This window comes from Panthera pardus, unplaced genomic scaffold, assembly GCF_024362965.1.
Source record: "Panthera pardus isolate Hobbes unplaced genomic scaffold, ASM2436296v1 HiC_scaffold_7, whole genome shotgun sequence".
Taxonomy (NCBI): domain Eukaryota; kingdom Metazoa; phylum Chordata; class Mammalia; order Carnivora; family Felidae; genus Panthera; species Panthera pardus.
Genome location: NW_026527002.1, coordinates 78,838,240 through 78,850,443, shown reverse-complemented (window position 1 = coordinate 78,850,443; position 12,204 = coordinate 78,838,240). Strand labels below are relative to the sequence as shown.

The window sequence follows — 12,204 nt, the reverse complement described above, 5'->3', positions numbered from 1 at the left end:
TCCAACCCGCCTTAATTTTAATTTAATTCCCTTTAATCTTTAATGAAAAGTTGTAAAAGTAAATTATTTACCCAAGAGAGCCAAACGGCTCCTCAGGAGCTGTTCTCCACTTGAGGGTAATTACACGTGTGGGCCTTGAACAGTCTCCCTCCCTGGATGCCGAGGAGGAGGCATTCTGGTTTATGAACTAATTAGCTACCTCAATAACTGGTAAAAATGCATGCCATTTGGTGGATTGAGAGCAAAGCTCCGGCCTCATCTGGCGCACACCCTGACAGTCGCCGATGGGGACAGAGAGAGCCTGTGTTCCAGCCCCGTGACCCGCAGGAACCCCGGGAGCTGAGCTCTCCGAAAACAGCACCGTGGTTCTGGGCAGACAAGCCGGCCCTCCTCCTGCCGGCCACTGTCCATCTCCGGCCAGCTCCGTCCGAGCAGCACATCCGACGGAAAGACTCGCTTCCCCCAGTGCTGGAGGCTCACAGAGCCGCGGGAACAGCGAGGGGGCTGTGTGGTCTGTCACCCCCCTCCCCAGGCTGTGCACGGCCTTTCTGGGCACAATACCCTTGTCCCAAACACCATCACCCCCCACTCCTGGGCGTGTCCATGCTTCTAACCTCTTCTAAACCCTCTCTTGATGTACAAGAAAGCAGCAAAATTAAACCGAAAATTCCTTGACTAAAAGGGACCATATTTGGCATAATTGGTCAAGACCTGTAGGAGAGGGTGTGTGTGTGTGTGCACGTGTGCACACATGACTACAGCACGGCTCACTGAGGGCCGACATGGTGGTCTAGATTGGTACACCATTGGCTCTGGGCTTCCTAACAGCCAGAGAGAAAAGGTCAGTTACTTGGCTCTTGTTGGTAAAGAGGAAAGATATGGCAGTTGACTAGTACATTGGCATTAGAGAAAATTCTCCACTTTTTACTGGGTTCTTGGAAACTGCAGAGTTGCCTGCTAGATGTGCCCCAGGACAGCCGCCCAGCTGCTGCCAGGGAGGAGGGTGCAACCCGGGGCCTCACCTTACCTCTCCTGCCATCCCAGGGTTCGCTTGTCTGTCCACTTGAAGTTCTTTCTCTTCATTTAAAGAGCGACAAAGCTTCTCAATTAATGCCTGAGCCACGCCTCACCTGAATCAAATGTGACTGTAAAATTTAGGCCCACCCCAAATTTATGTGGACCAGAAAAACGTGTGTCCTGTGAAGTTTAAGTTTCGCGTCTGCTTTAACTTCCAAAACCTGAGACACCTCAGCTGTTCTTGGGTCTTCACCTAATTGGGGTCTCTGGCTTTGTTCTTACGTCCTTGAATTTTTCTTTATCCCAAATTAGACACTTGTGCCTGAAGTCTACTTGGTCATCCCATCTCTTACCGTCAGCAAAGGCAGGGAGAGGCGAGTTGTGGGGGGAGGGCGGGGAGGGCGTCCTTGCTAGGAGTTTGAGCTCACCTGGCCGTGGGAGCCTGGTCCTAAAGGAGAAATGAGCCGGTTGGCACATAAGCCAGTTGAGCAAGAGATCCACCCTTTTTACCCCTGAAGGTGATTTGCACATGATCTTGGGGCAGACTGGTATTTCAGGAGGTCCCGCCCCAGCTTCCTCTCCTGCCCTCCCTGCTCCTCTGTGCTGCCCGCTCTGGGTGAGACTGTGGACGCGGGCACATCGCCATTATATGCTCAGCGCCACCCCAGACCCAGAAAGCCAGACACTCAGGACACAGCACGGCCAGGAAGTTCTCTTTTGAAAAGTCTACTGTGGGTCGGAACCCCCAGGGCTGTTCACAGCTGGTTAGCAGGTGTCTCCTGATTGGCCAGGAGCACGCCCCTGCCCGTGACCCCTCACACAGCCTCTCTGCACAGAGCAGACTGGACAGACAACCGTGGGCCTCGCAGCCGAGCCTGACTGCCTGCCTGCCTACCTCTGACCTGCGCATCCTCGGGATCATTCTCCTCGCGGAGGCCCCCCTGCAATTCTGTGACCCCCGCTTCCAACCTGCCCCTCGCCTGCAGCCACACTCTCGGTCCCTGCTTGTCCCAGGGTCTGATCCTGGGCTCCAGGAGGAGCGGGAGCTAAGGGCTTGGGATTCCAGAAGGTTCTCACAGCTATGCAGGGTGAGTAACGACTACACAAAAGAGCCCTTCGGAACACCCACCCACCCCGTGGGGCAGCAAGGGCCGCTGCGGCATGACCAGACGTGGCCAAACCAGAAATACCCAGGAAACCATGGGGAAATGTTCCTTCATCCCCACTAGGGTGGCTGGAACCAGAAAGGCCACAACAGCAGGTGTTGGGAGGCTATGCAGAAACCGGAACCCCGTGCTCTGGGGTGGGAATGTGAAACAGCCCCACTGCTGCGGAAAGCAGCCTGCTGGCTCCTCGGGTTAAATATAGTCCCCATGTGACCCGGCGACTCGACTCCGAGGTATGTGCCCTGGGGTGACAAAGACCCGCATCCACACAGACCGTGCCCACGGGAGTCCACGGTACCGCCGCTCCTGACAGACGTCAGTGGACACAACCCAAATGTTGGTGACGGACGGACGGACGGATGAACAAGGTGTGGTATGTCCACACGGGAGCCCTGTCCAGTGGTAGGAAGGATGACCCTTGACGGCAGGATGCTGAGTGAAACCAGGCAGACAGAGACCGCATATGCGTGATTCTCCTCCTGGTGAAGTCTAGAAGAGCCAGGAAGTCGGTCGGTGGTCATTCAGGGCCGGGGGAATGGGGAGGGGGGGTGAGGCTAAGGGAATGGAGGTTCTTCTTGGAGCGATGAGAATATCCTCAAATCGTCCGTGGTGATGACTCCACAGCTCTGGAAATGTACTAACAACATTGAATTGTTCCCTGTAAATGGAAGAGCCGTGGGGTCTGTGAAGTATATTTCAGTAAAGCTCTGGAGTGCAGGGGTGCAGGGGGAGCTCGGCCCGGCCCACCACGCAGCAGGGCCAGCTCCCGAGACTGTCTGCACCAGCAAGGGTGCCCGGCGGGTTGTTCTGGGCACTGAATGAGACAACACCATGGAGCCTTCGAGCCCGAGCTAGGATACAGCGGGTGCTCGAGGAACCAACAAGAACAGGGAAGCCAGTGCCAGGCGTACCGGAGGCCTGGCTGCAGGGGCCGAGTCGGGACAAGCCCCTTCCACTGCGCTTTCCACCTTCTCTGGGCTTCTTCGGATCGTGGAAACTTCTGGGGTGAAATGCACGCAGTAGATTGGTGCATCCCCAGGACCGTACCTCCGCATCTCTAAGGCACCAGGAACAGGTTGCTCCTTCCTGGCACCGCTTGCGAACTGGAGCAGAGCTCAGCAGAGTCAGCGTTTGACAGGAACCCAGGCAGGGACCTAAACTAGCCCCGTGTCTGCCTCCCGGGAGCCTTCGTGGCCAAGCAGAGCTGCTCCGGCCCCTCCTGGGGAGAGATAGGAAACTGACGCTGGAGGGCAGAGACCTGTCCCAGAAGCGGGACCCCAGTCTCTCATGCCGATTCCGAGACCTGGATGATGGGCTCCCCGTCCGGGCGGTCTCCCCTGGGGACTTGGGAGCAGCCCCTGCTGACCTCACTGGCCCACAGCAGGCTCTCCAGAGGCCAGGCTGTTGGGCCCAGGCCCTGGCAGCTGCATCAGCTTCCTGCACCTCAGGGTCCCTTAGCAATAGTCACACCGCTCTGTGTGCCCTCCAGTAGGGACAGGAGGTTGCCAGTCGAGGGCTTGGCCCCGAGTAAGACACCAGCAGGTGGGGGCAACACCAGATTCCTACCCCCACCCGGGGTGCTCACCTCTCCCCCATCTCGTGGCTCGCTCCGCACCTCAACCCCCACCCAACGGTGGCTGCCCTCGGCCAAAGAGCAGGCTGGCACCGGCGGCTTCTTCCTCCTCGCGCCTCTCCAGAGTGGGCCCCCCGGGGCCCTTCCCTCATCCCTGCTTCTATTTATAGCCTGTGCTTCTGCCAGAGCCCGGGGACGTGCTGTAGCATAAACGTGGCAGCGGTTTCGGGAAGAATTCTGGGCCAGACAAAATTAAGTCCGTGACTCTGGCTGGTATTAAAAGTGAAGGAGAAGCAGGGCCGGGGGCAGAGGGAGAAGGTGGACCCGATTTAATGCTTTGAGGGAAGAGACTAATCTGCTCCCAGGAGATTTCTTACAACATGAGATTCTCCTGCATGAATAATGTCCTCCACGAAAGCTTGGTGGATGAGTCAGGGACCCGGAGCCAGGAAGTGGCAGGTTGATCTGAACGTCCTCCCCACAGGGCACTTCAGGGACGTGGCCCAGTCTCCCTGAGTCACAAGTTACGGACAAGTGACTGGGGGCCTCAAGGGGGCAGGGCGTGGCCAGCCCCAAAGCGCACACATGCACTCCTTCATCCAGCCTCTCAGTCATCCCGCAGATAGCAAACAGCGAGTGCCCGCCTGGCCTGGTTCTGGGGACACAGCAGGTGCCAGTTCTCCCGGAGTGTCCAGGGAAGAAGGAATACAGTTAATATTAAACAAACGGGTAAACAAGAGATAAGATGTCGAGGGTGACGGAGGGGTCATGAAGAGGAAAAAGGATAGGAAGACTTTTCACTGAGTGGTCCGAAATGGCCTGAGGACAGGGCCAAGGTGGCAAGGGTAGCAGGTGCAGAAGCCCAGGGCAGGTGCGTGCCGGGCGTGCTGGAGGGGCAGGAAGGAGGTCGTGTGGTTAGAGCAGGAAGTGGGGGGACCCTGGCTGGAGCCACGCAGGGCCTGGGAAGCCAGGGTCAGTAGCCATGGTCTGATCGAACCTCCCTTTCATTCTGAGTATAAAGAGAAGCCACAGGCCAGCCAAGGGTCAACCAAGGGGGTGACAAGATCGAATGGCATTTTTACACCATCCCTTTGACTGTTGTGTGGAAAAGGGTAGAACAGGAAGTGTGGACATAGGGAGGCCTTCCAGGAAGCTGGCCAGGGCTAGGGTGGAGAAGGGAGTGGTGGCCACTGACCAGCGGTTGTGCCAATGGGCTGGGTGTGGGTGCCGAGGTGGTGTGGCCTCCGTGTGACCATCAGGTGCAAGGCAGGGCCCCTATGATGACATCAGGCCCACCCGATACTCCAGGATCATCTCCCCGTCTCAGGATCCCTAACCTCATCACAGCCGCAAAGTGCCTTTGTCACGCGAGGGAACATATTCCGCAGGTCCCAGGGATTATGATGTCTTTAGAGGGGCGTTATTCTGTCTCCACACCATCCCTGTGGCAGCAAAGCAGACTCAGGGTTCTGGAAGGTGGGACCCTCCAAAGCCGGAGACCTGTCTGTCCTACTCTCCGCTCCCAGGTGGGGGTGCCCCGTGCACAGCTGCCGGGCACCTGTCGCTGGCACGGGGGGTGGGCAGGTGGGCGCCTCGTGGGCTGGCCCCTCCCGGGGCTCCGCTTCCCTGAGGCTGGGACGTTCTGGGTCCCGGCCATGCGACCTCACAGGCTGCGCGTCTGTCCCTTCTGTCGCTGGCTCCTAGCCCCTCGCTGCCAAGGCCCCGCTCCCCAGCAGCACCCAGTCCTCTGGGTGAAGAAGGGTGCTGGGAGTCTGCAGTGGTGTGACAGCCCCACGGGCCCGACCTGTACCCCCAGCGTGGGTGCCAGTCATGGTGGTAACAGCACCAGTCAGACCAGCCCTGAGGCCACCGTGCACCCCCAGCTCCGCTCACACACACCCGATTCTCACAAAAGCCCCCGAAACGCGTTCTGCTCTCCCAGCTGAAAGAGCAGAAGCCGAGGCTCAGAGAAGGCAGGCAGTGGCGGGTGCAGACGCGGACGGCAGGATCACCCCACCCCGCCTGCAGAGGGACGTGGGGGGTGTCCCCACCAGTGTGGGGGGAAGCAGGGCAGGTGGCCCTGGAGGTCAAGGGGGGAAATTAGGCCCCACTCACGCCGACCCCAGATGAGCCCACCCCACACGCCATAGAAAGGCACCATGGTGGTCGTGGGGGACACCCGAGCGGGGACGTGCCGCCTGCGTGGGACACATCACACACGCTGGTGTCCCCGCCCACCTGCAGGGGGCCGGCTGGCCGGTCCGCTGTGCACACAGAGCGGGAGCTCCTTGTCGCAGTCTTGCCGCGGTCCCAGGCTCTCAGGGTCCCAGTCTTGCCGTGAACGGGTAGACATTGCACCCACCTTCCCAGTGTGAGGGCAGCGGGCTGACCTGGCAGGGAGGCCTTCACAGGGGCCTCTGCAGACAGGACTCGAAACGAGAAGCTGGAGCTGAGCCCAGCATGTGCCACAGGCCCACGGTGACTGGGTGGTCTTCGTCCCCTCCCCAGCATGTTAGAAATGACTCCAGAACAGCTCGCCTTTGAGAAGTATTTAGTTATCCAACCCCATCCCCTTCCCGGTGAGTCCCGTGAACCACTGGCAGAAAGCTCAGTCTTCTCCTCTGGTCCCGGCCGCCTCTACCCGCTGTGCCCAGAAGGGCCCTCCTCCCAGGACGGGACACAGCTGGCCCGGTTCAGAGCCAGAGCCCGGCGTGTGCTGGGGAAGCAGTGCCAGTGGGGTTACAGACCCCACCTGAGCACAGCCAGCATCCTCCACGTCCCCAGCATTTTTGGGCTTATCTTCAGCAGGTTTCTGAAACAGCCCCCGACCCCCGACCCCCGGGTCCCAGGGGAGACCGGCCTCACCACCCTTCTCGATTCAGGAAGCCTGTCCCTCTCTCAGGGAACTACAGCCCTCTGCTCTGCCCCGCTGTGTCCTCCCAGTGACCTGGGAAGGTTTGGTGCCCAGATCTGAGATGCTAGACTGCAGAAAGGAAGGAAACAGCTGCTTTCTGAGCACAGAAGTTCCCTAATTTGACCCTGGCAGTCATTATGGGTGCCAGGTCTGGGGGGGCACGCCCTGCGCTCCCAGTTTGCCTGGTACCAGGGGTTTTCTGGGTGCAGGACTCCCAGCACTCAGGCCAGGATGGTGGGGACAGTTGTCACCCTGTGAGGGAGGACACAGCCCTCAGGCCAGGATGACAGGGACAGTTGTCACCCTGTGAGGGAAGACCCAGCAGGTGGCAAGACAGGTGGGTCCTGCCCCTCTGGAGGGCCACAGCCTGTTTCCCAGGGGCCCAGCAGTCACATTTATGAGTAAGAGCCAAAGATCTGGGGGCCCAGCGGGGACTGCTCACCTCAGACCAGGGCAGGGAAGGCCTGGCTGGGTCCTCTGTTCTCTCTCTGGTCCTCAGCCCTACCCCAGGCCTCTGAGGCAGGATCAGTATCCCAGCTTTGCAGATGAGGTGAAGGACACTCAGGTGGGCAGAGGCCTCTCCCAGGATGAAGGGTCAAGGCAAAGTTGACACCCCAGCCCAGCCTGCTGCTTAGCCAGGGGCCCGTCCCCCACCCCTGCTGCCCTGGCCTGGCCACAAGTCCCTGCTCCTTCTGGAGAGTGCTGAGGGAAGGTCACCACCAGTAGCTGCGTGCGGAGCCTTGTCTCCCCTCTCCCCTGCCGGGGTGGGGGGCGGAAGGCAGACAGAGCTGGAGGCCAGGGAAGGGTTAACAGCACCCACAGGCGGGCTGGGGGCCGCTCTGCAGATGAGCCAGAGGCCAGTCCTCAGCTGCCCTAGCAAGCCCGCGACCCACACAATTCTCTGCAAGGAAAAAAAGAGCAGAGATGTAATGAGCCAGCCACCCTTCACTGATTTGCACATAATCGTGTCTTTCCCTTAATGGAACCACCAACCGAGGCGCCCTGACACCTGCTCCCTCCATTTTCCCCATTTGATTCAAGAGGTTTAGGTGGTGCCGGGTCACGTCCAGTTCAGTGTTGAGCAGACGTTAGGGTTACCGGGCTGGCCTGTGCCTGCACTTGGTGACAGCCTGTCCTCCGGGCCGTGTAGCAGCCCCCCCCCCCCCCCCGCCGTTGCACACCTGGCTGTGTGGCTCAGCGTGGCCCAGCTCGTGGCCTGCCTGTCTGGACTGAGAACTTTCTGAAGGCTGGGACTTGCGCATTTCTCTGCTCCTGTCACCTTCGCTGCAGGTGCTAGTGGGACTTGTGGGGCGGGTGGCGAACATTAGAGCGAGTGCATGTTATCCAGTGATCTGGGGCGGGCGGCAGGGAGTGGGTTCTCCTCCTGGGGACGTGGGGTGGGCAAGGGGCGGGCCCTGGGGCTTCCTGGAGGTCAGTCTCCACTGGCGCCCCACACCCACACTCTCAGAGACATTTTCACTCGTGTCCACTCCTGACACTGTATCCCAGGAACGTGAGGCAGGAATCCAGACAGAGCTCAGTATAAAAGTGTGTACATCGGGGATATTTATATACCGAAAAAGTGGACACGGCCTGCATGGGGCTGGGTGGGTAGATTAGTTTATTGCTTTAACGGAATCCCCTGCAGGCTTTGAAAATGTGCTCACGGAAACGTCAACGTGTGGAACACGCTTATGTTCCGTGGTCCCAGAGAGCAGCTACCGGGCCACGGTACTGAAGACACGTGGAAATCGGCACCGTGACGCTGAGTGTGGCTGGGGGAAGGGCTGGGATTATGGGGGGTTATCAGAAAATGAGTTCTGTTTCTATGAACTTCCCAAGTTTTCCGTAACGTGTCGTAAAAGCTTGTGATTCTCAAGAAACAAAGGATGTGGGGGGCACTTCATCTCAGAAGGCTTTGCTGGAAGAACGGACTTGGTGGGAAACGTGGGGGGTTCTGGACCCGCAGCTCCCTCCCCCCACCCAGCTGCCCACGGAGCCCGTCCGGGCGTGCCCCCTCTCTGTCCACACTCACATGCACGCTGCCCCTCACGCACACTCACCCCACCCACACCCACGCTCTCACACGCATACTCCCACTCAGGCACACTCATACGCACACCCACACCGTCACTCGCATGCGCACTTGCACTCCCACGCACACTCACACACACATGCATGCTCCCCCCACGCAATACTTACACACTTGCACCCATAACTTGCACGCTCTTGCACACACACACACACACACACGCTCACGCGCTCCGAGCCCTGGCTTGGCCACGCAGGGTCAGCTGCACGGATGCACACGCTCCCTGAGGACCGCACTCGCCCTGGAGGGAGGATCTCCCCCCCTCCACTCCAGGGCAGGCCACCCTGACCTTCCCCCAAGACTGCGCCTCCAGGACCCCGAGTGAGGAATCAGCCTCGTGTAGATGCCCGGGCCCCCCCGGCCGCCGGGCAGGAGGGTCTTCGCCACGGCCACCTGGCGACCCTAGCCGGCCCCCGCCATGGGAAGTGGCGATGATGGGGTCACACTCATGAGCATGTGAGGAATCGTTACACGGTGGGGTGGGCGGGAGTGCTTCTGTGGCTGCAAGCACCCGCGGGTCGCGGTCACGTCACTCCTCCGTGGGCCCGTGGACGTGACAGGGAGAGGTCGGTGAGGCGGGCTGGCAGCCGCACCGGTACCGGATGATGCAAGGTCCCGATGCAGCCTTAGGACCCCCTCCCTGACCCCCACGACCTCCTGACCCGCCGCGTCGGCGTCTAGGGCTGCCGTGAGACGTTACCACCTGTGGGCTCTACGCAGCAGGGTCTGGAGGCCGGAAGGCCGAAGTCACGGTGCCACGGGGCTGTGCTCCGCTCCGGAGGCCCCGGGGAAGGCTCCTTCCTGCGTCTTGCAGCTTCTCGTGCTGCAGCCCCCAGTCTCTGCCTCGTCTTCACGGGGGTTCTCCTCGGGGTCTGCTCTCCCCTTATCTGCCTGTCCTGAGAACGTCTCCTGCTCAGATCCCAGCCTGTGCCCCCCGACCCCTGCCTCCAGGCAGGTCCCCCAGACCGCCCCTCCCATCATCCCACTGGGATGTGCTGGGGGCTCCGGGGGGCTGGGGTTCCCAGCACGGCACTTTCCAGTCCACCGGCCCCCACCCCCCTCTCCCCCGCACCTCTGCCCCCCAATCCCTGCTCTGCTCCTTGGGTTCCAGACCTTTCCCCAGCTGGCGTCCTGTCACCTCTGGGGTGTCTGGGGGAAGCTGGGCAGGCCCTTCTGCGTGTGAATCAACAGTGCGTGTGGCAGAGGCCCACCCAGGTGCCTACTGGCTGTTCATCTCACAAACACCGTGCGCCACCCCTGCCACAGTCTTGCCCTGCGGTTCTGAGTCTCTCTCACCTGCAGGAGCCCCCACGGGCTGCCATCACGGTTCAGCCCTTTCAGGCAGGAGCATCTGGGAGACCCCTAAGTGACCCGGGGTCCCTCCAGCGTGGCATACACCCTCTGGGTTACAGATCTGGTGCCCACACCTGTCTCCTCCAGCCTGCACATCAGGACGGCAAGGACCGGGCCACATGTCTGTGTCCCAGCAGTCAGCCTACACGGAGGGGCTGGCTGCGTTCGTGGGGGAACAAGTGAGGGGGTGGGTGGGTGGGTGGATGGAAGGATGGATGGACGGACGGACGGACGGACGGATGGATGGTTGGATGGCTGGCTGGCTAGCAAGGCCAGCTGGGCGGTGCCCTTGACATTCTCGTGTCCTGTGACCCTTGCAGATGTGCTGGTGGACGGACAGCCATGTGACTGTGAGGCTGCAGCCTGCCGGGTGGGCGACCCTGTGCGTCTGGAGGTGCGGCTGACCAACCAGAGCCCGCGCAGCGTGGGGCCCTTCGCCCTCACCGTGGCCCCCTTCCAGGACCACCAGAATGGCGTGCACAACTACGACCTGCATGACGCCGTCTCCTTCGTGGGCTCCAGCACTTTCTACCTTGACGCGGTGCGTGGCGGTCTGTGAGCCCCAGAGCGGCCCCCACGGCCACTGTCCCGGTGCCCCCTGCCTTCCCCTGGTGGGGACGGGGTCTTCCCTGACTCACCGTGGGCCTCACGTAGCTCACTTCTCCGTGTACTGAGTCCTGGCCGTGAACCAGGATGGCGAGACCTGGGGCCTTACTGCCGCCATCCCCGGCCCCTGCCCCTCTCAGTCAGCGCCCCCCGCTTCGCGGCAGCCCGCAGCCCAGGAGAAGTGGGGAAGTCCACTGAGAGCAGCCCTCACGCCACTGAAATGACACCTCACCCCAGCCACTCCCCACCCTGCCGGCACCCCTGGATGGTCCAGGGAGGGAAGTGCCATGCTCCTTCCAAAGACAGAAGCTCAGAGAGGGACAGCCACCTGCTTGGGGGAGCACAGCAGGAAAGCCCTTGGGGGGGCCCTCCCCCCCACCCCATTGCCCCCACTTCCAGGCAGGTTCAAGGGTCTCCTGGTGGCATTGGGGGTTGTGCTACTCTGGGCTGACATCGCTCCCTCTTCCCCACAGGTGCAGCCCTCAGGCCAGTCGGCCTGCCTCGGAGCCCTGCTCTTCCTGTACACGGGTGACTTCTTCCTCCACATCCGCTTCCACCAGGACAGTGCGAGCAAGGAGCTGCCGCCATCCTGGTTCTGCCTGCCCAGCGTGCACGTGCGGGCCCTGGACGCACAGGCCTGAGCCCCTCCCGCCCCCTCGGGGTCCCTGTTCCTGTGGGCACAGCTGGCCCGGCCTGGCCCCCGCCTTACCTCCACCCGGCCCCAGTCTCGGCCCCTACTCTTCCTCGCCTCTCTCCTGCGCCCCAGACACGGCAGCCTCACCCCTTCCTGGACTGGCCAGCAGGACCCTCCGCTGGAGCCTGGCATTAACCAAACCCCAGAGCGCAGCACCCACCCGGCCCGGGCCCCGGGGTCCCTGCACCTGCTCCCGGGACCTGGGGATCGCAGCCCAGCCAGGAGAAAAAGGTGGCACACGTGAGGCAGGGAGCCCCCCTGAGGCAGCCCCGGCAGGAGAGACGGCTTGGAGGGAGTCTGCCCCCAGCAGGCCGACGTCGGGGGGCCCGGGGCCATTCCCCGGCCGGGCCTGCGTGTCTGTGTGTCTGTGACAAGTTCTCCAATAAAAGGCCGCCTTGCTTCTCTGCTGCTCCGCCTGTATCCATGCATCTGCTCGTCCAGTGTGGTCAGGGCCACCCAGCTGTCAGCCCCAACTCCGGTAGGGACACGGAACAGAAATCCCCATGTCACACATGGCTGGTGGCCCACGCGGTCGGGTCTGTGTCTGTCTGTCTCTGCGACCCCAGCCCTGCCCTGTGCACGCGCTCCTTGGGCCTGGGTCCCCGGCCCCTGTCACAGCACTGACTCGGGCCCCTCTCCACAGCTCTGGCCGTCTCGGCCTCCCACTTTCTCTCATGGGATCCACACCACATCCTCTCCTTTCTCCCCTTCCTCTCCCTCGGAGGACGTTCGGGAGTGACAGCGGGCATAGGTTGGTCTGGGGGTCCCTGGCCCCAGGGGACAAGCCCT

General features: G+C 61.4%; 1 protein-coding gene across 6 annotated transcripts in view; it reads left to right on the top strand.

Annotated features, from left to right (window-relative positions):
* TRAPPC9 (trafficking protein particle complex subunit 9) overlaps positions 1-11,827 on the top strand; it is a 570,776-nt gene extending 558,949 nt beyond the window's left edge. For all 6 annotated transcript variants that reach the window (XM_019459757.2, XM_019459759.2, XM_019459760.2 and 3 more), the window contains 2 exons: positions 10,436-10,656; positions 11,195-11,827. In XM_019459757.2, the coding sequence (XP_019315302.2) occupies positions 10,436-10,656; positions 11,195-11,362 (389 nt within the window). In that variant the 3' untranslated portion in view covers positions 11,363-11,827. The remainder of the gene's footprint in view (positions 1-10,435; positions 10,657-11,194) is intronic.
* Positions 11,828-12,204: the final 377 nt, after the last annotated feature.